This window comes from Myotis myotis, unplaced genomic scaffold (assembly GCF_014108235.1).
Source record: "Myotis myotis isolate mMyoMyo1 unplaced genomic scaffold, mMyoMyo1.p scaffold_m19_p_20, whole genome shotgun sequence".
NCBI classification, from domain to species: Eukaryota; Metazoa; Chordata; class Mammalia; order Chiroptera; family Vespertilionidae; genus Myotis; species Myotis myotis.
In genome coordinates this window covers 20,149,518-20,175,057 of record NW_023416325.1, presented here as the reverse complement: position 1 = coordinate 20,175,057, position 25,540 = coordinate 20,149,518, and the positions used below count along the sequence as shown (strand labels likewise).

The following is a 25,540-nucleotide window of genomic DNA, read 5'->3' as shown; positions in this document are numbered from 1 at the left end:
TTTCCAATTTAATAGGTGAAACATGATATCCCATTGTTTCTCAGGTTACTAATATATCTTTTCTTATGTATCATTCTTTTTATGTGAACTTCTTGTGCACGCACTTCACCTCTTTTTGGTTGAGTTGTTGACCTTTTTCAGAATCATTTATGAGTCTATCTGTTTTAGACAAGGAAACAGACTACTGTAATTCCTTATAACTAAGTACTGTGGTTAGCAAGATAAAAATCTCAAAGATAACAGTTTAGAGAAACAGTAAATGATTTTAAATATACATAAATACCAAATTGTCAAATGTTTAAAGTTTGAGAAAATTGGTAATGGTATGGAAAAAGTTACTTTCCTATACCATTAACAGGAATATAATCAGTATGAGATTTTTGGAGGGTGGTTTGCCAGTATCAGCATTGACAATGTATATGGTCTTTGAAATATTTCAATACTAAGAATTTTTCCACTAAATTACTTGAAAAAGCATTTTATATACATAAAATAGGTGTATTGAAGCAGTTTATAATAGCAAATAACCAGAAATAATCTAATCACAGTCGGGAATTGGAGTAATTAATTATGTATGAGTATTTATTCAAAAAGACATGAATTGTGCTGACCTGTTTACTGAATATAAAATGCATGAAAGTACATTAGTTGGGGAAAGACAGCAAAACTATGTATACCAGTTTGTATAGCAAGACTCTAATTTTTTAAGGATAAATATGTAAATATACTGTTACATTTCCTTCTGAAAGAAAACCAGTTCTGCAGTTGAGACAGAAAGAGGAAACGTATTTTCTTCCTACATTGCCTTGTCTTACAGGTGCATTACTTTTCACATTGATTTTTAAGGTCAACAAGGTAGTTTCTTTACAACTTTTGTTTTATAAAATATTATTTTAAAAATAAATTTTAAACCCCTAAAGTAAAAAAAATTACTCTCTACCTTATCTGCCCCCAGAGATTACAAGAGGCGACATTTCCAACAATTTTCCAGAAAAGTACAGCAGCGAAAAGGAGCATAAAGCCCAGCCTGGCTTAGTGCCTGCCAGGCCTAACCCGGGACCCTGTCCCCATCACAGACCAGGTCAGTGATGTGGACCTTTCTCTTGGTACATCAACTGTTGTGAGTGATCGATCCACCCCTGCCCCCGCCCCCTTTCGATATTGATTCTATATGGATTATAAGTCAACACAAAGAGAGTGTAGGCTATTTCTTAGCCAACTGTTATGGTGTCTGCACACAACTACACCATGGGGGACCACTTACAAAAAGCAAAGGTGCTTTTTGGGCAAAGAGACTTGGCTAAAGTTTTGTGATTTAAAAAACAAACAAACAAACCCTCAAATTTAAATGAATGGCTGTTCCTGCTATAGTTTAATGGCATGTGTGGGTCCCTGAATCAAGTCCCAGTCATTTCAGCTGGTCAGTGAAAGGAATATTCACCCTTCCAGGTAGTCTCTTGACTTCCCACATTTCTGAAACCCCATATCCAAAAGGGCAAAATATCCGGAGGCTCAGTTTGTCCACACAATGTTTTTATTTTTATTCAACTGTAAGCAAAAAGCAGAATTAACACAACATTTAGCAACTCCACACTGGCTTTTGTTACACCAAGGAAGAGCGATACATTGAACAGGCCGACTAACGGGTTTCAGGTCGCCCCTCACCCAGCCCTGCGGCTCAGCAGGAAAGGGACGCTCCGATTGCTTTTCCCGGGCTGCTCCTCAGAGGACACGCCTTTAAATTCTGGGTTGTTCTTATATTAACAATCTGATGACCACATCACAGTACCAAAATAGCCCCCAAAATGGAGGTCAAATCTGATCAAAACATAAATCCAGGGTGTGTGGCCCTGTACAGTTATGAAGGACAGGTAGAAGGAAAAGACACCCTACAGCTCTATCTGCTCAGGTCTCGCCTGTGAGAGTGGGAACAGGCAAGAGGAGAAATCAACATGCATCACTGAACTTGAGAACACTGCTTGGGGCCCCGGGGCCATGTCTGTCTCCTGGCTTTCCCCTACTTCCCAGCCAGCTGCTCATAGAGCTTGGGCACATAGTCATCCCATTCCGCCTGGTAACAGGTGCCGGCCACTGGGGGCCCGAGGTCGTACTTTTTGCGGAAAGATGCCACCTTGAATTTGCCACGGTTGTCTCCAGATCGGTTGCTGAGAACGGGCTCGTCACACTTCAGCGGCTTGGCCTGCTCGTAAACCAGCCAGACGTAGCGGTGAAGGCCTGGAGGGAGAGGCAGGAGGGAAGATACATAGACAGCTAGGCATCTGATGGCGGCATCGTCCTTTTTCATAGCTTGGAGGGACCCAGACCACCCCATCTGCAAAGATGCTGAGAATCCAGAGAGGTGGAACGAGTCGGGTCACTCACCTGCTGAAACGCACCCAGTGACACTGCACTGCAAGTGGTATACAGGCCACACCCTGCATTACAGCCTCTTAGACGGACAGGATTTGGCCCTCCTACTGCTCTTTGCTCCTCATTCATCCACTCCAGGATTCCCGCCCATCTCCAATAGGAGCTGGTCACCAGCCATTTCCCACCACTCCCATGAGGATGCCTATTTTACTTCTGTCACAGTAGCATGGCTATCTAAAATGCTTACTTGTTAATTTAACCGTCTCATTGAAAAGAGAGCCCCATAAAGCTACGGTGTTTGTCTTATTAACCATCATCTCCCTAGAACAGTGGTTCTCAACCTTCCTAATGCCGCAACCCTTTAATACAGTTCCTCATGTTGTGGTGACCCCCAACCATAAAATTATTTTCGTTGCTACTTCATAACTGTAACTTTGCTACTGTAAACAATATGTAATTATATATGTGTTTTCCAATGGTCTTAGGCGACCCCTGTGAAAGGGTCGTTTGACCCCCAAAGGGGTCACGACCCACAGGTTGAGAACCGCTGCCGTAGAACCTATCTGACTTCAGTGCCTGGCAGGCAGGAGATGCTAAAAAATACCTGAGAAATGGAGGAAGGGCACAGCAAATCACTGGCTCATCATACCACAATTATACCTGCACCGGCTAAAGGAGAACATCACCTTTCTACCTCCAAAACTGACTTCCTTGGAAGACAAGAGACCTGCTTTAAAAGAAATGGCTCAGTTCACTTTAACCAACTCAGCAGCAACGCATGTTCGAAAGCAAGCCAGCAAGCACCCTATGAACCTTGCAGCTTTCTACGAGCTCCAATTAGGGACTGCACTCAAGCAGGTGCCATGAGTTGCTTTATGAAAGAAAAGCTATTTAGAAACTTGTACACCCATGTTTACTGCGGCACTATTCGCAATATTCAAGAGGTTGAAAATAACCCAAATATCCATTGGCAGATGAATGGATAAACACAACATGGTATAAATATACAATAGAATATTATTCAGCCTTAAAAAAGGAGGAAATCCTGTCTCATGCTACAACATAGATGAATTTTGATAGGGATCTACATGAATCTTATATGGATCTTCTGAAACTTTCATATACTGCTGATTAGAGTGTACAAATTTTCCATCACTTTGGAGAACTCTTAGGCAATTTCTATGACCCGACAATTCTTCTCTTAGGTATTTACGCAAGAAAAATGGACACCTATGCCCACCAATGACAAGAATGTATACAGCAGCTTTATTTATAATATCCAAACACTAAAAACAGCCCACAGGAGAATGGCTGCACAAACTGGCATATTCACAATGGAATACCACTTAGCAATACAGAGGAACAAATTACTCACACAAACAGTGACATGGATGAATCTCAAACATGATCTCCAGTGAAAGAGACCAATCACTCAAAACAAATGCATCCTGCATATCATTTATATGAATACAAAAGTAATCGGTGGAGAGCGGTGTCAGAACAGGGTTAGCTCTGGGAAAAGTTAACTGGAAAAGGTGCATTCATCAATACCCGTTGTCTAAACTCTTACAATCTGTGGCTTTATTGTATGTAAGTTACACCTTACTAAAAGAATATGAACAAAAGCAAAAGGAAAAAGTGTGAGTTACTGAGGCTTTTTTTGTTAATGAGAACAGAACTCCCTACTTGAGAGAATTGCTTTATTCTCATGTGTGTACTTACCATAATTAACTGCCTAATTTTATAACTGCCCTAGAGAACTTAATAGATCCCTGAGAAAGATGTACCTTTACCGTCCTTTTATGAATGCATGAGAGGGGCGGAGAGTTTTCAAGATACCACACTTGATTTTCAAGAGAAAAGGGAAATTATAGAGATAAAGGAGCCAATTTTTAATAATTAATTTGGAAACTATGATCATTTCTGAGACTTTTTATGGGAACTAAAAGCTCAAAGATCCCACAGGGCCAAAGTTGAAAATAGAACTTAAATGGTTTATCTGTGTTCAGTCCGTATACAGCCCCCGTAGGAAGCCGTTTCAAGCATCCTGTAACACGACTTCTTTAGTATCTTCTCACAGACTTCCCTGTTTACTAACCAGAACCCAAGGTTCCAGCCATCTGACTCTACTGCCTTGGAAGCAAACTGCACTGCCTGAAGCCTCCACTAAGGTAAGAGCTCTCACAAATAAAAGAAAAAAGCTCTAAGAATCAGACTACAATCAGCAGCAGCACTTTCAGGCCAATCCTAATGTGCACCCAGGCTCCCCTCCGTCAACCCCTTAAAAACAGCCTTTACTGACCTGTGCCCTTGGGAGGCCCAGAGCCCACATAATCAGAGAGGACGGTGCCACTGCTGATGTCGTTGCCCTTCATGTTGACCACCAGGAAATGGTGCCATTCCCTATGAGAGAATACAGGACCATCAACACGGGAAGTCAGCACGCACTCACTGCGCCGACAAACGTGCGTGAAGCCCACGTTCCATGCCAGGATGCAGCGTCAACTGGACAGTCCTGCCTTTTTGGCCATCACAAACCTCATGTGTCTGCAGAAGAGATGACCCAACACCTCCCTCCCCGAGACTGTCTAGAGCAGCGGCCGCCAACTGGTAGCCCACAGACCACTGGTGGTCCGTGAGGTCCGAAAGGTTGGCGGCCGTTGGCCTAGAGCAGCAAACTTTCTGTAAAGAGCCAGACAGTAAATGTTTTTGGCTTTGCAGTTCACAGTCTCGTTCACAACAACACAACTTTCTGGCGATAGCATGAAAGCAGCCACAGACAAGATTTAAATAAGTTATCGTGGCCGTGCTCCAATAAGCCTTTACTAATGGGCACTGAAAGGTGAAGTTCACTTCCTTTTCAGATGTCACAAAGTATTCTTCTTTCTTCAATTTTCCCCCAATTACCAAAAAAAATGTAAAAACCATTCTTAGCTCAGGGGGGCTGTACAAAGGCAGGCTGCAGGCAGATGTGGCTCTCAGCTGTAGTTCTTGGTCTCCTCTCTGGGGAGGGAGGGGCTGGAGACGCACACTCTGGCTTAGGCACGATGTGCACCTCCCAAGCCAGGTCTAGCACAGCACTGTTCAGCGAGGGGCTGACACCGGGCGAGAAGCACCAGCTCCTATGTGGATGACCCGCAGTTCCCCAACTTGCCTAAATTTGGGGTCCTTTCTGCTTGGAGCATCTGGGTCTGTCAGGACCAGGGTGTAGAGTTTACTTGAATCAAGGCCATCCCATGAAATACCAGTGGGCCGGTTCTTCACCTGTAGGAAGGGACCAGCTTGGAGTTAAAAGAAGTCAGAAATGCTAAAGTAACCAACCATCAAATTCCCAACAGAGTAGATTATTAATAAGAGCTACAGTGTATTGACTCTACTAAGCGCCAGGAGCTGAAGTTTAATATACTCTTTACATAATTTACTTTAGCCCCAACAGCAATACAAGGCTGGTAACCTAGCATATTATTAACAGAAAGACTTGGGATCGGGATTTCAACCCTGGTGCTGACAGGGTCCTCTTTTAACAACAACCTTAGGCTGTCTGAAATGACGGGGTCTCCAGATTTGGTGACCAGGAGGTTACCTGGGCCTGCTAACGTGAAACCTGAATTAACTGGACATTTAAAAGTAAGTGCACAGAAAAGGAGAAAACCGAGGTGGCCAGACGTGGAGAGTGAGTCAGGGGAAGGGTAGGCTGCGAGATGAGCACTTCATATTTCAAAACAATCAGGTGCCGTCGATAGCAGCTGTATTCACACCAAGGCCCCAGAGCTTGGTGACTAACAACTCGCCAGGGCCTTGGCACACGGGTTTTCTGGTTTCTCCACTTCCAGCGCCAGGACCTGGTCCCGCCTCGATCGAGGGCAGTCAGAGGCCAAACAGTAAAACAAGGCCCGTTGCCCTCGAGACTTCCAGCTGCAGGTCACGACCCGCTAACACAAAGGAGGCCGCGCTGGGCACTGACGATCACCAGTTACATAACGCGTCCTGTGTCCTCAGGTGGGGCCTCTGCTCCCCAAAACGAGACCTAAAATCCCCAGGCCCGAGGGGAGGCTCCGGGGACGCGGGGGCGACCAAGGCCGACTCGTTTCGGGGCCTGGCCGCCTCCCCGCCCCGACCCCCGCAGTCCCGGCCGTTTGCAGGCCAAGCCCCGGCCTGTGCCTAGAAGTCCCGGGAAAGCGGAGGAATTGCTCCCGCAGGCCGCGCCCCGCCGCCAGCTGCGGACTTCCCTTGCCCCGGATAACCGCAGGCCTGCAGCGTGGGCGCCCGACCCCCGACCCCCTGCCCTCAGCTGCAAGGTCCGCCCCACCTCCGCCCGGTCCCCGCCCCAAGGGCCCGCCGGCCTCCGAGTGCCGGGCAGCCGCCTCCCGCGCCCTCGGGTACCTGGGTGGGCGTGAGCACTTTGCCCAGCTCGTCGACCTCCTCCCCGGAGTATTTGACCTGCAGCGGGTGCTTCGGCCTCTCGTCCACCTCCTGCAGGCTCAAGGGCCCGGACCACTGGCTGAGGTCCACCGGCATCACGCGGCCGAGCGGGGACTAGCGGGGAGACGCGGGGGAACCGGGCGCAGGCCAACAGCACCGACTGGAAGCGGTTCCCAAACAGGCCGGAGACCGCGCGAGCCCGCTGCAGGGGGCGCATGCGCAGGAGCCGCCGCCCGCCCCGCCCCCCCCCCCCACGCCTCCGCCCGGCTCTCTGATTGGTGGCGCGGGGCGTCTCGCACTCGGGTCCGCCGCCGGCTTCGCCCTTCTTTTTTCCCGAAAGGAATCTGCAACCCGCCGTCCCCGATTTCCCCAGAACTATATAGCTCGGCTTGCGGGATAGTTGCTTCAAGAAATGTAATTGAGCTACCATTGATCTTTTTTCCTTTTTTTTTAACCTTTTTGCATGACCTTCTAAATTCAGAAACGTAAGGCCTTGCCTAAAACCAGCCGGACTGCCCCTAGCCCCTCGGTAATCTCGCGCATGCGCGCTTGTTTTGGCAACCTCCTGGTGGTAGGGCGTGAGCGAACTTTTGAGTATTTTTCTCTATGAGCAAATACATTGTATTGGATTCTCAACCCCCTCCAACTTGGTCCAAACAAAATTCCGGGGAAGTGATATTTTTAAACCTTTTTAATCCCTACTTTACTGACACGTGGCTCTCCCTCTACCAGAGCTGCTTTAATGCCCTTCCAATGGGTCCGCTTGTCCACGTCCCTCCATCCACTGCCCTCCCCGTAACGACTGGGGTGCTCTCCCTGCCGCTGCCTCCAGTGTTCCTTCCTAGCCGTTCACCTTGCTCGGATGTAGGTCAGGCTCACCTACACCTCATCCCTCCCATTTCAGAAAGTCCCCCCCCCCCCCCCATGGCTCCCCTTTGCCTCAGGTGAAACCCAGACGCCTGTAGATTTCTCCCACCTCCCCCGGATTCTTTTCTCGGATTTGTCTTTCTACCTCTGGGACTTTGCACATGCCGTTCCCTCTCCCTGGAACACTTTGCCCCTCATTCCCCTTTTCCTTCAGTCCTGGTTTTACTCTTATATAACCCACTCGCCTTTACTCATCTCGAAGATCACCTCCACCTTCTCCCACCCATCAAGACTGGGAGGTGCTGCTCCCCGTGTCCACCCCCGTTCTGTCCTTTCTCTTTCCTAATATTCAGAGCATTCGGAATTACAAACTTATCATCTGAAACACACCACTGCCCACCTGAATATAGACTCTCGTGTTCACTGGTCTTACCCCTAGTACTTAAAATGGTGCCTGCCACGCTTGATACCTGGTAGTATCATCATTATATGAAAATAAGTGACTTTTAAAAACATATGGTCAGTGTTAGGTTCAAAGCTTCGTGTTGTGTGTGTGTTGTTGTTGTTGTTGTTGTTTGTTAAAATATCACATTCAGAAAAAGGCTATTTTGCCTGTTACTCCAAGGTCAACCGCAACCTCCTTATGTTGCAGCAGTTGGAGGAAGCAGAACACCTTTCCTCTCACTGTTTATTTTAAACAGCGTTCATTAAATGGGGCAACAGATGCCGTCCTACAAGCTCTGTGTTTAAAAAAGAAAACAACTATTTGGTCAGAAACGATGGTTGCAGATTCATAGAATATGCTCAGAAAGAGATGTTTTAAAACTTGCTTTGAACCATTCTCTGGGACTAAGCACAGAAGCTCATTGGATGTGCAAGAGGCGGGAGCCACTTTATGGAGAGCCTATGGGGTACAAAGTGCTTAATGTGCTTCATTTAGCTCCCTCACCTGCCCTGGGAAGGTGGTGGTGTTCTCCTGGCTTGCTCAGGGAGTGATTGGGACCATCTGGATGTGCCTGTACCTTTCCCTGTCTCGACTGAGGAGAGAGAACTGGAACTACTAGTATTCCCACTAAAACAATGGTTGGAACCAACCAAACCATATTTACTGGGTGCCTCCTGTGTGCAGGTCAGCATGCTCCAGTAGACCACTCCTGTTTACCAAGTGCATTCCACTAACGACCATACCATCGCCTACAGAATGTACGTGCCAATGGCAACAATTACCACTTACTGAGCACCTACTGTGTGCAGGTCAGTGTGCTCCAATGAAGAAGGCTAACACTTACTGACCATTACCATGTGCCAGGCCTTGACACTGAGCATTTCATTTCACCCTCACACCAACCCAATGTAGTATCCCCTGCTAGTATCCTCATTTTATAGATAAGTAATAAACTGAGGCTTGACAAAGCAAGAGTGAAAGCCTGCCTAGCTCCAAAGGCCAGATGTAAAGTCCTAAGCACACCCTAGTGAGGAGTGCTGGGAATAATGGTCTCTGCCCTCCAGAAAGTTTTCCCCTAGTGAAGGTGTCGCATGGTAAATCACCAGCTTAACCCCCCTATGGCAACCCCAAGAATGCACCTCTGAGATCTGACTGGTGGGGAGAAACTAGTGGGGACCAGCTACGGTGCTCTGCTTTGAGTCCAAGGCCACTCTTTGGCAGATCTGCTGACACTTCGATTTTAGCCCAGTGAGACCACTTCAGACTTCTGGCCTCCAGAAGTGTAAGATAATAAATTTGTGTCGCCCTAGCTGGTTAGGCTCAGCATCAGCTTACAGACCGAAGGCTCCGGGGTTCGATTCTGGTCAAGGGCACATACATACCTTGGTTGCAGGCTCCACTCTGGCCAGGGCCCTGGTCCAGGTGTATGCAGGAGACAACCAATTGATGTGTTTCTCTCACATCAGTATTTTTCTCTGTCTTTCCCTCTCTCTTCCACTCTCTCTAAAAATCAATGGAAAAATATCCTCTAGTGAGGATTAAAAAATCTATATATATAAAAGCCTAAGTGACAGAATGACCGGTCAACTGGTTGCTATGATGCGCACTGACCACCGGGGGCAGATGCTCAATGCAGGAGCTGCCCGCTGGTGGTGAGTGTGCCCCCACAGCCAACCTCCTGTGGCCCCACCCCTGCTGGCCAACCTCTCGCAGCCCCAATGGCCCCAATCACTGACCAGACTGAGGGATCCCAACCATGCACAAATTTGTGCACCCAGCCTCTAGTACAGCGGTTCTCAACCTGTGGGTCACAACCCCTTTGGGGGTCGAACAACCCTTTCACAGGGGTCACCTAAGACCATCAGAAAACACATATATAATTACATATTGTTTTTGTGATTAATCACTATGCTTTAATTATGTTCAATTTGTAAAAATGAAAATATATCCTGCATATCAGATATTTACATTACAATTCATAACAGTAGCAAAATTACAGTTATGAAGTAGCAACGAAAATAATTTTATGGTTGGGGGTCACCACAACATGAGGAGCTGTATTAAAGGGTCGTGGCATTAGGAAGGTTGAGAACCACTGCTCTAGTATAAGAATAAAAAATAATAATAAATTTGTGTTGATTTTAGGTCACTAAGTTTGAGGTAATTTGTAACAGCAGCAATGGGGAACTAATATAGTATATGACTTATCCTAAGCCTCAGCGTCAGTTTCCCTCTCTGTAAAATGGGTTTACCAACACCCCTGAAATGATTATTGTGAACATTAAACAAAGCACATAAGTGTGCTTCCTACACAGCCTGCACCCCCATGTGGGAAGCTGTACTGTTATTTTACATGTCCATTATATAAAAACTAGAGGCCGATGCACAAAATGTATGCAAGAGTAAGCCTTCCTTCCCCCAGCTGCCGGCACCAGCTTCCCTCTGGCACCCGGGACCCGGGCTTCCCTCCCAGCCCCAGCTTCATGCGGAAGGTGGTCCAGCAGGACGTCTGGAAGGATGTCTGGTCTAATTAGCATATTATGCTTTTATTATTATAGACTAGAGGCCCGATGCACAAAAATTTGTGCACTCGGGGGGGGAGGGGGGTCCCTCAGCCCGGCCTGTGCCCTCTCGCAGTCTGGGACCCCTCGGGAGATAACGCCCTACTGGCTTAGGCCTGCTCCCGGTTGGCAGAGGGCAGGCCCAATCCCTAGGTGCAGCCCCTGGTCGGGCTCAGAGCAGGGCTGATTGGAGAGTTGGGGCGCCACCCCCTGTCATGCACAGAGCAGGGCGGATCGGGAGGTTGTGATGCCACCCTCAGTCATGCTCAGGGTAGGGCCGATTGAGGGGTTGGGGCACCATCCCCTGTCACACTCAAGGCAGGGTCGATGGGGAGGTTGCGGCGCCACCCCCTGTCACGCACAGAGCAGGGCCCATCAGGGGGTTGGGGCACCGCCACTCTCACACTCAGGGCAGGGCCGATGGGGAGGTTATGGCTCTACCCGTCACACACAGAGCAGGCCCGTGGGGGATATGGGGTGGGGCGCCGCACCCTGTCACACACAGAGCCACAGAGCCGCAGGGCGATCAGGGGGTTGGGGAGCTCCCCCCTATCAGGCACAGAGCAGGGCTGATCAGGGGGTTGGGGCGCCTTCCCCTGTCATGAACAGAGCAGGGTGGATAGGGAGGTTGTGGCTCCGCCCCCTGTCACACACAGAGCCGCAGGGCGATCAGGGGGTTTGGGTGCTGCCCCCTGTCATGCTGATCCCAGTGCCAGGAGGCCTCTCGGCTCCTCTGATCCCGGTGCTAGGAGGCATATTACCCTTTTACTATATAGAATAGAGGCCTGGTGCACAGGTGGGTGCCGGCTGGTTTGCCCTGAAGGGTGTCCTGGATCAGGGTGGGGGTCCCCACTGGGGTGCCTGGCCATCCTGGGTGAGGGGATGATGGCTGTTTGCAGCTGGTCACACACCCTTCAGGGTGGGGGTCCCCACTGGGGTGCCTGGCCAGTCTGGGTGAGGGGCTGAGGGCTGTTTTCAGGCTGGCGGGTGACTGAAGCTCCCAACTGCTCCTTTTTTTCTTTGTTCTTTTTTTATTCTGGGCCAGCTTTAGCTTTGAGGCTTGGCTCCAGCTCTTAGGCCTCCGCTGCTGAAAGTAGGTTTCTGGCCTTTGCTTACAATGTTGCGATCCTGCTGGCTGAAGCCCTGCGACTAAAGCAGGTTTCTGGGGTTTTGTTTAACTTCTATATTTGTTACATAGTTGCTTAGAGTTGCAGCTCAGAGGCCTGCAGTCGCAGGCGGGGAACATTGGAGTCCTCCGTCACTGAAGCAAGCAAGCCTCATGTTAGTTTCAAGCTGCCTGGCTGCCGCCGCCATCTTGGCTGGCAGTTAATTTGCATATTGCCCTGATTAGCCAATGGGAAGGGTAGCGGTTGTACGCCAATTACCATGTTTCTCTTTTATTAGATAGGATTCATAAATATCAATAAGTGAATGTAAAATTAAGTAAAGACCTTTAATAAGCCTAACACCCCGAACCAATGAGCATCATACTGTATTTCCTTCCAGACTTCCTTCTAGTATATAAATATGAATATGCATATATGAAAGTATGTATTCCATATGAATGGGTCCAGATTATACATACATGCTGTTGTATAATTTGTTTTTCTTCACTTCTTCCCATCATATCTATAAATGACTACTGCAACATTATTTTTTCAATATATTTTTTATTGATCTCAGAGAGGAAGGGAGAGGGAGAGAGAGATAGAAACATCAATGAGAGAGAATCATTGATTGGCTGTGTCCTGCATGCCCCACATGGGGGATCAAGCCCGCAACTGGCATGTGCCCTGACTGGGAATCAAACCATGACCTCCAGGTTAGGTTAATGCTCAACCACTGAGCCATGCCAGCCGGGCTACTGCAACATTCTTAGTGGCTGCACAGGGTCTTATGGAGTGGATTGTCACTTGTTTTCAACACAATCCTTCATGTAGCAATATTTAAGGTGTGTTCACTGTTTTGTTCTAGAACAGTGGTCGGCAAACTCATTAGTCAACAGAGCCAAATATCAACAGTACAACGATTGAAATTTATTTTCAGAGCCAAATTTTTTAAACTTAAACTATATAGGTAGGTACATTGTTATTAATTAGGGTACTCCTAAGGCTTAGGAAGAGCCACACTCAAGGGCCAAAGAGCCGCATGTGGCTCGTGAGCCGCAGTTTCCCGACCACGGTTCTAGAAATATCTCTGCAATATGTATTGTTTTACATGTCCTTTACAAGTGCTTTTTGGTGTTTTCTCCTTAGGATAAAATCCCAGAAGTGGAGTTACTGGGTCAAAGAACATCCACCTTTTAAGTCTGAGATACCAAATTCCACATTGGGTGGGACCTCTGTGGTTGATCAATTCTAAGCCAAAAGGGAACCTAGTGATCAACCAGGTTTACCCTCTCATTTCTTTTCTTTTTTAAAAACTTAACATCATCCCCATTTTATTTCTTTTAAATCTGTTTTTATTGGTTTTAGAGAGGGAGAGAGAAACATCAATGTGAGAAACATCTATGGGTTGCCTCCTGCACACCCTCAGTGGGCATGTGCCCTGACTGGAATCAAACCTGCCACCTTCCCCTGCACGGGGACTACACACAGCCAACTGAGTCACACCGGCCAGGGCTACCCTCTCGTTTGTTTTCAAATATTTCTATCTCCACAAATTTTATTTTCATGTTCCGGACAATAGATGTAGAACGTGTGACCCACATCTCTTTTAAACGACTGCCCAATACAATGGCATGGTGAATTGTTTAATTCCCGCATGTGTTGTTAGAGTTGAGACGGTTTCTCATTTACCCCCTCCTTTGATAGTGGAGAAAACTGAAGTTCAGAAAGTCTCAGGGACTTGCCAAAGGCCACCACCCACCTGAGAAGAGAAGCTGCCTGGTCTGTGGTGAGAGCTGTCTGCATGCAGAGTGCGAGCAGGTCTGGGCAGAGGCAGGACACCCAAGAGAGCATCTCCCAGCCATAGCGGAGGAGCCGGGTGCTCCCGCAAATGTCTGCAGGAAGCCTCGTTTTTATCCCGAAACCAAGAAGTGCCCTACACACCCAGGCAAAATCCCAACCTTGAGGGAGGTTAGGGGCTCCTGGCATATCGCAGATGCTCAATATTTACCGATTACTCAGAGCACTGTTCATGTATTGGAAAGCAATTTTTAGAAAGAAAGAAAAGACAGAAATGTTATATGTTGGCACACATCCACCGTACACTGGGCGTTCTGGATTGTAATGTGTGTGTGTGTCTGGGCGGGCAGCTTCTGTCGGTGCTGCTGTGGGTGGGTTCCGACGCAGGAGCCTGGAAAGCCGCAGGATGTGTGTTTGTTGAGCAAGGGGAGGAAATTCACTGATGTGGTTATTTAGTGGGATGGCCTCACTCCAGTTTTACTAGTTGTGCTTCTGCTGGAGAAAGTGTTTCGAATGGGAGGCCTGGGCAAAAGAAAGCTCCACCCCGTAGCCACCATTCAGAAACAGCTGTCCAGGCCCTGCCGTGACTTGTACTTGTGACCCCAGGGCACCCAGGTGCTGGTTCTTAGCCAAGGATCTGGACTGAGACATGGTTCTTGAAATCAACCTCCAACTGGTCTCTAGGCTTCCACGTGTTAGATTTTTTATGTTGAGATTTTTGCTTTTTCTCTCTCTTGAGAATCTCAAAGCATTTAAAAAAAAAAATTTTACATTTTTACTGGCATCTTCTGCATAAAATATTTTTAGGAAAGAGGCAGAAAATTAATTTTAAAAACAAGCAAATTCTAGTTCCTGAAAAAATAAAATTAACATATGATCCAGCATTCCACCTCTGGGTATAGATCCAAAAGAACTTGTTGGGGTCCAGCCCCAACAGGTCCAGGGGTTCCCAAAGGTGTGGACAGAGTCGACAAAGAAGGAATGACATGGAGGCAGCATTCAGTTGATCAGCAGCCTAGCCAGGTTCTCCAGCCAGGTTCTCTATTCTCCTGTTACATCTGTATTTATACCATTTGATTTTAATCCTATCCATTCTATTCCAAAGGTTAGGGCGTTTGTTATCTCCATTCCAAGGTCACTACTCTACTGTTCTGTTAAGCTACAAGGACGTAATTGAAGGATATTATCCTAAGTAAAGATTATGTAGTTTAAGCGTGATTGTTTGTAGTTAAGGTGATTAACTACCCGCCTGGCCCTTAGTTAAGGGGTTTTACTGATTTATTCCCTTCCTTAGTCCTGTTAATCCCTAACTCCAGGGAAAAATTCCCACCTGGGGAAACAACCTTTTTCAGAGAGGTGACCCTGGTTAAAACACATAGCGCTAAGAAGGGGAGCAAACATATTAAGAACAATATGCTATATACGCCAGGTCCCTTGAAACATATGCTGTACAGATGTTTCTTCCCTGCAGCGACTGTGTCAAGCAGCAAGGATGGACTGGCTTCTGGCAAGAACTTAAAGCAGAGGCTTGAAGAGGTATGTGTACGTCATAGTCACAGCAGCATTATTCACAAGCCAAGAAGTGGAAGCAGCCCAAGTGTGCATCAGCGATGGATGGACGGATGAAGGAAATGTGGCATATACTAGTCCGTATAATGGAATATTATTCTACCTTTAAAAAAAGAGAGGGAGGCCCTGTTACGTGCCACAACATGGATGAACCTTGAAGACATTATGCTAAGTGAAGCAAGCTGGTCCCAAAAAGGACAAATACTATGAGACTCCACTAATATGAAGTATCTAAAATAGTCATGTTCCTAGGGATGGAAGTAGAATGGTGGTTGCCAGAGCCTGAGTGGGAAGGAGGGAATGGGGAATTGTTTAAGGAGTATAAGGTTTCAGTTTTGCAAAATGAAAAAGGCCTCAATGTACTTAATGCCACAGAGCTATACACTTAGAAATGCTTAAGACAGTATATATATATATATATATTATTGATTTCAGAGAGGAAGGGAGAGGGAAAGAGAGAGAGAAACATCAATGATGAGAGAGAATCATCGATTGGTTGCCTCCTGCTTGCCCGTATTGGGGATCAAGCCTGAAACCCAGGCATGTGCCCCGACTGGGAATTCAACCATGACCTCCTGGTTCATAGGTTGACTTTCAACCACTGAGCCACACCACCTGGGCAAGATGGTAAGTTTTGTGTTCTGTGTATTTTACCACAATTAAACATAAAAAATAAAAAACCAAGCGCACATTCTAGTATATACACACATGGAATATTGTTCAGCCCACCCCAGGGAACGAAGTTCTGGCACATGCTACAGTGTGGACGAACCTGGAAATTATTGTGTTAAGAGAAAGGAGCCAGACACAAAGGCCACATATTCTGACTTCTATGAAATGTCCAGAGTCGGTAAATTCGTACACACAGAATGCAGACTGACAGTTTCCAGTAAAGCATTCATCTTATATAAAAACTGCTGTTTGAAATTTTAACCCTGCTATTCTGGCTTCTGTCTTAAATAATAAGGAAAATAAGACTACTCCCATTCCAGAAAGGCCGTAAACTACGCCCCAGACAGAGTTTTCAGTGCTGACACCAGGCCAGGCCTTGAGATATGGTCTCTTGGCCCCTTCCCAGCACGCAGGCCTTTCTCAGAAGGCCCAGAAGTCTCATTCCAAATCTGGGAGACAAAGGACTGGAAAAAGTATAAATAGAGGAGTTTCCGCCATGTTGGGGGGCCCAGAATTTGAAAGACACATTTTTCTCTGGGCCTGCACAGAATTTAATAATAAAATGTAACTCCCTTTCTCCAAGCGTGGCTTGGTTTTTCTCCAACACCAGAAGTGGAAGGGGGAGGGAACAGGAGGAGCGACTGCTTGGTGGGCCTGGGGCTTTATTCTGAGGTGATGAAAATGCCCAGGAAGTAGACGGAGGTGGTGGTTGCACACCATTGCGAATGCACTAAATGCTAGTGAGCTGTTCACTTTAAAACGGCTAATTCTGTGTTATGTGAATCTCACCTTAATTTTTTTAAAGCAAATTTTGGAAGTCACAAGCAAAAAAACGTATGTAGGCTCAGAGGTTATTTTGCAGAATTACTTTGCAAACAGCACATCCTTTTAGAGACTGGGAAACAGCAATGAACAGATTAATGGGTGTAAACACTGGTGTTGCTTTGGCCAGGATCCATTTCTCTTTCTCCAATTACGAGCACCCCCCCCACTTTTCCTTTGGGAAATCACCCTCTGTCACTTAGCTCATGTGGGTGGGAGGGGCGGTGGTCCAGGAATGGTCATGTGACCTGAGGCTGGCCAATCAAGGCATTGCATCCCTCTGGCCTAGCCATTGGTTCAGGCATGTACAGGTGAACCAAGCCAGGCCAATGAGGCTCAGTTCTGGGACCTGGGTTGGAACCACTGGGAAGACAAAGATCTCTCTTCCAGCCAGTGCTGTGGAGGAAAGAGGATGTCTGCCTGGAGCTGCTGGTGCCCATCTTGCCACCAGAACAGAAGAGGGTACCTGAGAATGGAGCCAACAATGAGGAAAGTAGGAGAGAGAGAGAGAGAGAGAGAGAGAGAGAGAGAGAGAGAGAGAGAGAGAGAGAGAGAGAGAGATATTATGGTATGATGACATTGACATTGACCTCTGCATGGAGCCAAGCATGGAGCAAGACTTACCCTCGGACTTTTCAGATACCTGAGCCAGCAAATTCCATTTGGGTCGGGTGCCTGTGTAAGTTGTTCTTCACCTGTGACAGAAAGAGTCCTTGGTCATTGCACATGACCTGCTTATTCAAAAGGAGCTGGAAATAGAAACCAGGCCTCCCGAATGCTGCTGAAACTCGGTGACGCTTCATCCATTCAGACTTTAGTGCTGTCAAACTGTGGCCATTAGACCAGAATCTTCACCGTCTTGATGAAAAATGGTTGCCTTGCGTCTTGGACAAGACAAGCTGCAGACACCTGCCATGCCCGCAACCCCGAGGAAGCCCTCCTGAGTCCCCCCGACCCACCTGACAGCCCCTCCACTGGCTTCTCATACGACCCGTGAATCGGCCTGGCTCAACGGGATCCCCTGCACCAGATTCGACCTCTTGAACCTACACTAGTACAGAAGGAGAAACAGGCAGGGAAAGTCAGTAGGAGCGAATGCAGAAGGAGAAGACGCACTGGGGGCCACGAAGAGCCTTGTGCAAGCCGGAAGTCAGGGGCGGCGGGGAGTTTGGGTAAAAAGAGACACAGTATGGAGGACACATGCCATCAGCAGTGGGAAAACACAGCAGATTCACAGAAAGAAACGGGCACCTGGAGAGACAGAGCCTCCAACCTCCTGCCCAGCAGCTCCAGGTGAGGGCCAGGCCACCAGCACCGGCTCTGCAAACCCCGCTCTTAGGCGACCTGAGCACAGCTCTGTCCCATGCCATGCAAAGAACCTGCCAACGTTTTTTTAAACGTTAATCTGGGCTCTTTCAGTTGCAAGAGACTAAAAGCCAATACAAACTGGGATCTTTAAAGAAGAAAACTATAGTTGGGGTCCTGGGAGGCCAGTGGGTGGCTGACTTCAGGGTCTAGACCCGGGGGCTTAAGTGGTGCCATGAGAATCTGTCCCCACCCTACTCCTCAGCTTTGTTTGCTCCTGGGCTGGTTGCAATCTCAGGCAGACTCGCCCTTTATGTCGACTGGTAGCCATTGTGCTCGGCAGCTTCTAAGAAGACCCAGGGATTCCCACCTCTTGGTATTCACAGCCTTGTGTAAGCCCCTCCCCTTGCCTACATGCTTCTAACCCCCCAAAATAAGCAACGTGGATGTCACTTCTGTAATTAGGTCTCATAAGGCTGTGCATTGTGTCTTGCTAGCGCAGGCTCTCTACTGCCTTCTCTGCTTTCCAGTTGCCAGGACGTAAGCCGCCCGTGGGTGGAGAGGCGCAGGTGGCAAGGAACTGAGGGAGCCTCTGGCCAACAGCCGGGGAGGATCCAAGGCCTTGGTCCCGTATCCCGCAAGGACCTGAAACCCACCCACAACCACCAAGTGAGGTCAGAAGCCATGGGCTCCCAGTAGAGCTTTCAGTACGTGAGGGGTCCAGCTCCTAGTTAAAAACCCGTGTGTGACTTCTCGGGCCCGCCCCACGCAGTTACAAAGGCTTTACCCCAAGACCTCGCAGGGGAAAGCTGCCTCCCCAAACCCGGCTCCGAAGGAAGCTGCCGTTAGGGACTTAGCCCCTCTGCCCAGCCATGCTCTCTCTTTACACTGGGTTCTAACACATTTAGTCATCTGGGTCTAAGAGAGGGCAACGGTAACGCATCAAATTAAAGCGTCAAACTGACAGGAACAAGAAGTGCGGTTGTATTAACCATTACTGGGCATCTGCTGCCTGCTTGGCGCTTTGTTGGCACTCAGTAACCCCAGAAACTGAGGCTCCAAGAGGGAAAAATAACTTTCCCAAGGGCCCAGAGCAGCCGTGGGCAAACTACGGCCGGCGGGCCATATTAGTTCGCACAAACACTCCATCCATGCTTTTGTTCCGGCCCTCCGGTCCAGTTTAAGAACCCATTGTGGCCCTCGAGTCAAAAAGTTTGCCCACCCCTGACCCAGAGCAAACCTGACCGATAGGAGGACCCGTGCTCGGTGCCTCACCCACAGGAGGGATTAGAAAAAGAAATAGCAGCCGGGGACCAGTTTGCGGGGGGAGCACACAGGCCCGCGAGTTCCCGTGGAGAGCACAGCACAGCAGCCGCTTTCACGACGTTCACACGCACCAAAGCGCACTCCGTGGCTCATCAGAACAGACGTCTGCATTGTGTCCACTGCGCTCTGTTCAGAGCCCTGGACCTCTGTGATACATTTCAGAAATCGCAGGCCTTGGAGATGTGGTGAGTCCTGGCTTCGTCCAAGATACGTGACCTTGAACAAGCCGCTGAACAGTCCGGGCCTCTTCTCCTCCTCTGGGCGGTGAGAGTTACTGTTTAAACCCATAATCTCTGAAGCTGTTTTGAGTCCCACGCAGCTTAGACCAACTCCTATCTCTTAGAAGACCTTGGCTGGGAACCCAGAGGCCATACAGGGTTGAGAGCGCCACCTAGTGATTCAAGTGTATAAGTAAGTTTCTATTGTTTTTTTTTACGTGTGTTTTTTTTTAAAATTCCTCCTGGACCCAACCAACCCCGTTTACAATTCCAGCTTAGACCTGCAGGATCCCCCCCCCCCCCCCCAACCCAACTCCTTAAAATTGCTTTTTAAAATGTTGTAAATTTGTGCATTTTCTTGGGAGGAGAGTACATAGTTTTCATTACAAGACTCTTAATCCTCTCCACCCCCACTGTAAGTTTTTATTGCTGTTAAGTAAATGTGAAGTCCAAAGCCGAAATGATTCATTTTATAAACACGGGCTTGAGCTCTGACGGTATTTGGGGGTTTATTTCACCTCTCTGAACCTCAGCTTCCTCATTTGTGAGACGTGGACAAGAATAGTATCTCCTCGAGGTTTGCTCAAAGGTGGAAGGAGACATCTCATGGAGAGCGTGCCTGGCAAGAGCAGAATGTATCTGTTGTGACGGAACTTTCTCAAAATCTTACAGGACGTCAGCCGTCAGCTGGGAAAGCCAGTGTGCGAGTAGTTACTGTGCCTCTGCTGGCTAAGCAAGAACACGTTCTCTTGGAGGGAATGCAAAACCCTTAGAGTTGGATTAAGTTTAGTGTGCTTGTCTTTGAAAACATGGGATGGAACTTTTGCAAGGTTGGGAGAAAGAACTGAAGCAAACAGTGCTCAGAGGCTGGGACCCTAAGAAGCTGGGAATCCCTGGCTATGCACCCAAAGGTGCTTCACTGAAATCTTTGAAAAAGGAAGAATAATGGCATCACACACTACTTGGCCAAATCCCTGCCAGGTGCCTGGGCATTCGGAGAGCCCCGTCTAAAGAGGGGCGGCAGGCTTCTGGAAAGAGCCACCCTGCTCACAGCAGAGCAGCCAGGGGAGAAAGGACACGCTATTTCCAGAAAGACACGTGGAGTGAGGGGAAGGCAGAGCGGAAACCAGGAAAGAGGTGGCCCTAGTCCTCTGAGTTCCTCAGTGTCTTAAATATTTATTGGCTGCCCATCAACTGATGAATGGATAAATAAAAGGTGGCGTTTCCATACAGTGGAATGCAATTGGGCCATAAAAAGGAATGAAGTACAGATACACGCTACAACGTGGGTGACCCTCAAAAACATTATGCTAAGTGAAAGCAGCCGGTCATGACATATATTGCTTGAATCCATTTATATGAAATTTCCAGAATAGGCAAATCCATAGAGAGAGAAAGTAGATTTGTGGTTGCTAGGGGTGGGAAGGGCGGGGGGCGCGGGACGGGGGAGATAGATAAAGAGTAAGGTATTTCTATTTTCTTTTTTAAATTTTTTTATTGATTAAGTTATTACATATGTGTCTTTATCCCCATGTTACCCCCTACCCCCCCACTCATGCCCTCACCCCCCCTGTTGTCTGTATCCATTGGTTAGGCCTATATGCTTGCATATAAGTCCTTTGGTTGATCTCTCCCCCTTACCTCCACCCTCCCCTATTTCTTTTTTGGGGGGTGACAAAAATCTAAAGTTGACTGTGATGACTGTACTAACCCCCACTGAATTGGACACTTTAAGTAGGTGGATTTCTGGTGTGTGAAATACACTTCAATAAAACTGTTAGAAGAAAACTGTCATTGAACTTCAAAAATCTGGACAATCATCATAGATGGGTCCTCTATCATCACGTAAACATTGAAAACAAACGCGTTAATGCTGTATGATGCCCCAACAGGTGCCTGGCTGTCCTGCGGAAGAGGCCTGGGGGCGTGGGGAGAGGCGGCGGAAGGCTTACTTTAAAATATATAAATTCACTGTACAATTGCTCAGATTTTCTTTATTTGATTCATTAACAAAGTATCTGTGTTCTCTGTCCCTGATGTGTCCTTTTTTCCCCTCATGGTTTTCCTACTTTCCCATTTTCTTCTGCATTAAAAAATTTAATTGTGGTAAAACACACATAACAAAATGCACTGTCTTAACCTTTTAAGCGTATAGTTCAGTGGCATTAAGTACATTCACATGGTTGTGCAACCATCACCACCAGAAGTCTTCTCATCTTGCAAAACTGAAACGACCTACCGACACGTTAAACAACAACTCCCGTTCCTCTCCCCCGAGTCCCTGACAACCCTCTGCTCTTTGCCTTCAGGAATTTGCACTAGAAACCTCAAGTAAGTGGAATCACACAGTATTTGTCCTGTGGTGACTGGCTTATTTCAATTTCAGTTAGCATAATGCCTGCAAAGCCATATATATATATATATATATATATATATATATATATATACACATATACACACACACACATATGTATGTATGTATATGTATATATTAGTATTTTATTACTTTTCCAGTTAAAAAGACAAATTACCTGTAAAAAAATCACAATATATACTTGTAATATTAAGTTAAGGAAAAAGAGCAGGAATCAAAGCTTTGTGTAAAATGTTGTGACAACTCTGAAAAAAAATATCACACACATTGGAACTCAGCAGAAAATATGAGAAGTTTCTAGTAATGACTGATTATTTCTAGGTGGGTTATGGTTACATTTTATTTTCTATTTTTTCTCATTATTCTAGAAGAGCACAGGACAAAGCCAATGCGATCTAAAAAATGGATACGTCACCCTCAGAAAACAATGTTTTATCTGAGCTTTCTCGGGGTACCCTGAGTGTACGACGTTCCTCTATCCCCTTAAATTAAATGCACTTACTGTTGTCAATTCCTGTATCCCAGCTGGAGTTAGGAAAATACACTTATCTTGGCCAACAAATGCATTCCATGGGTGAATGAGGAGAGTGATAAAAGATGGTTTCCTATCTGAGTTATCTGTTTGGCTCCCAGCAGGTGTCCCCGTGGGTGATCCTGCCCCAAGTGCCCCACTTTATTTTATTTTTTATTTTTTTAAAAAATATGTTTTACTGATTTTTTACAGAGAGGAAGGGGGAGGGATAGAGAGGTAGAAACATCGATGAGAGAAACATCGATCAGCTGCCTCCTGCACACCCCCTACTGGAGATGTGCCCACAACCAAGGTACATGGTACCTTGACCTTGACCGGAATCGAACCTGGGACCCTTCAGTCCGCAGGCCGACGCTCTACCCACTGAGCCAAACCAGTTAGGGCATAAGTGCCCCACTTTAGAAAGTGGGGCTGCTCCCTGGTACCGACTCGGGAGAGCTAATGGTGCCTCTACAGTGGGGCCTTGACTTACGAGATATGAGATGTCTCTCAGCCGATTTTTTGCTTTGAGTTTTGAGCTAAAATTCGGGTTACGAGCCAGCTTCAGATACCCCACCGCTAGTTGGCGCAGCGAACGTCACAGTGAACGCCACAACATCAGCCCAGCATCATGTGTCTCACTCGTTCACTTTTTGATTTGACATACGAGTAATTTGAGTTACAAGCTCCGTCACGGAGCGAATTAAACTCGTAAGTCAAGGCCCCACTGTAATTCAGCAACCTCAAGTAGAAGTATTTACACCATGAGAAACGGTGAGCACTGCAGATCACCCACCCCCGCCTGCAGGAGCCATGCTGGTGGTCAGACCTTCGCCATCACACACACCTCTGGGCTGCTTCATCTGTTAGGGGGGCGAGCTACCCGCCTCTCTTCAGCCCTTGGCTGCCCATTTCTTAGGGAACTAGATGATCCTTTTCCTGGTCCCTCTGCAAGCAGCACTTTGCCTTCTGGGGTGGATCTGCCTTCTCAGTCCTGTGGTTCTCTGCCAGTCGGAGACACCAACCTTCACCCCCCTGGTCTCCAGTCCAGAAAGGAGTCGAAAATAGTAGACATTTGACAACTGTCCATTTTCCATTTTTCCATCTCATCCTGTCAGCTTCTCCTTGGAACTTCGCCTGATTTCAGGAACTTTCTTGCTGTAGGATCTGTACCCCGATTCTTTCCTTCTGGGCAGGAGGCCAAGGGGAGGTGGGAGGTGTGGTTCCGAAGGTTTAGCAGGTTTTCTTCTACAGAGGACCAGCCAGGCCTGCTCCTGTTCCTTGAGGTGCCAGCCTGTGGGTCCCAGACCCATCCAAGGGGGGCACACATAGGATTTTGTCATTTGCCTCTTAGTCCTTCTTGCAGTGAGGGGTCCAGAGCTGGACCTGAGGGGCCAGGCTCTACCCTCAGCTGTTCCTGGCTGGCTGCCCTTTCTGAAGCCCCCCAGGAGTATAGCGCTAGGAGAAGCAGGTTGTTGTTAAGAAACCTTTCAGCACCACCTCTAGGGAGGAGACATGACAGAGGAGTAGGGGGGCAGAAATAATGGGTTGCTTGCTGGCTTCAAAGACCAGGGCGGCTGCAGGAGCGCTGGCTGTGGCGTCAGGCCGAAGCCCCGTTCTGTTCCTCCCTCCAAGACTGAACAAGACAGCACTGCCCCAGACCTGGGTTCAAGTCTGAGCTCTCCCACCTACTTGCTACGCAGCGTGGCCTCTCTGAGCCGTCTGTAGGTCGGCACTGGCAATGCCTACCACTCCGGGTTGTGCTGAGGATTCAATGGGATGTGAAGCACTTGCCAGGGTGTTTCCTGACAGCTCCTGTCTCGGGGGCAGAGAGGGCAGATGTGTCCGGGACCTGCTCTGTCCCAGGCCGACTGGTCTCAGGCGCCCTTCAAGCCCTACTCAGAGGAGTGCCCGTGGCTGCCGCCCTGAGGACACCAGAGCATCCAGACATGGCAGCCTTTGCATAAGTGACAGGATTGGACTTGGACTTGAACAGACATGGGTTCCAGGCCTGGCTTTACCACCAGCTGGCTTTGTGATCTAGAACTAAACCTTCCCCAGAACTGTAGGTTTCGCACTTATAAAATGAGGTTGGCCCGGCCGGTGTGGCTCAGAGGTTGAGTGTTGACCTCTCAAGAGGTCACGGTTGGATCCCCAGTCTACACATGCCCAGTTACAGATTATGCCCTCCCTCACCCCCTCCCCCCACCTCCCAATGAGGCAGCCATGGATGATTCTCTCTCATCACTGATGTTTCTCTCTCTCTCTCCCTCTCTGAAATCCATAAAATATATTTAAAAAATAATAAGCAAACTAACAAAATGAGGTTCAATGATTCCTTAGGCCCAAGAGTTGCAGGGAGGCCCAGGGAGAGTGAGGTGCTACGGTGGCTTTGGGAAAGGCCCCCGCCATGCAGATGTGAGCTGCTACCCCCTGCACTGTAGGCCCTGGAGGAGGGAGGTCTTCCTGGAGCTAGAGAGCCATGCATGTGACAGAGCGACCCGTCAGGAGGGCCTGTGGCTGCAGTTCCCCGTGCAAGCACACCGGGGCCATAAAATTCCCACCCTCCCCGGAACACTTGCCAGTTATTGATTTTACTGGTATCTGTCAGCTTCAGTGAGGACGGAGGTGTCAGGAGAGCTTCAGGAACTGCAATATCAAAACCAATGAGCTTCCATGTGTTTATTTAACAGAATACAGGTTGGGTGACACCAGGCCCTGGGGACACAGGGAGGGGTCTGTCTAAGATGGACTTTGCTTTCCTTCACCAGGTTCAAGAGGAAAACCAACGCTGAAGGGGCTGGGGAAGGCGGAGACGGGCCAGGAGCGGGCTGAGGAGTTAGAATCATGCAGCAGACGGGGAGAAGGAAAAAGACTGTGCAACTTTATGGCTCAGTTCATCGGGCAAAACACACCCTTTTACTGGTTTCCAGAGGATTTCATCACGGGAGAAGTATTTCGGTCAGGGGCCTTGGAGCAACAGAACGAGTTTTTTTTTGTGTGTGTGTGTGTGTGTTTATAGTAGTTTTTGTTTTTTTCTCAACTTTTCATGAGGGGGACATTTCCCAAAGTAGAAAACGTGAACACCAACACCCCTATCTCCACCGCCTAGCCCTAGCGGATACAATGACGGTTGTACTGTATTAACTGCATTTTTCTAAAGAGGAAGTTT

General features: G+C 47.8%; 1 protein-coding gene and 1 long non-coding RNA gene across 2 annotated transcripts; both read right to left on the bottom strand.

Annotated features, from left to right (window-relative positions):
* Window positions 1-1,512: 1,512 nt before the first annotated feature.
* PEBP1 (phosphatidylethanolamine binding protein 1) lies at window positions 1,513-7,004 on the bottom strand. Its single transcript, XM_036353938.1, has 4 exons — window positions 6,754-7,004; window positions 5,525-5,634; window positions 4,673-4,773; window positions 1,513-2,235 (listed from the first exon to the last, which is right to left on the bottom strand). Exons 1-4 carry the CDS (start codon window positions 6,886-6,888, stop codon window positions 2,018-2,020), a joined length of 564 nt encoding a protein of 187 aa, XP_036209831.1. The 5' UTR covers window positions 6,889-7,004; the 3' UTR covers window positions 1,513-2,017.
* Window positions 7,005-16,905: 9,901 nt separating this feature from the next.
* Window positions 16,906-19,733, bottom strand: LOC118678525. The gene is made up of 3 exons (XR_004974931.1): window positions 19,337-19,733; window positions 17,259-17,329; window positions 16,906-17,100 (listed from the first exon to the last, which is right to left on the bottom strand). It is a non-coding gene; the product is annotated as an uncharacterized LOC118678525 (long non-coding RNA).
* Window positions 19,734-25,540: the final 5,807 nt, after the last annotated feature.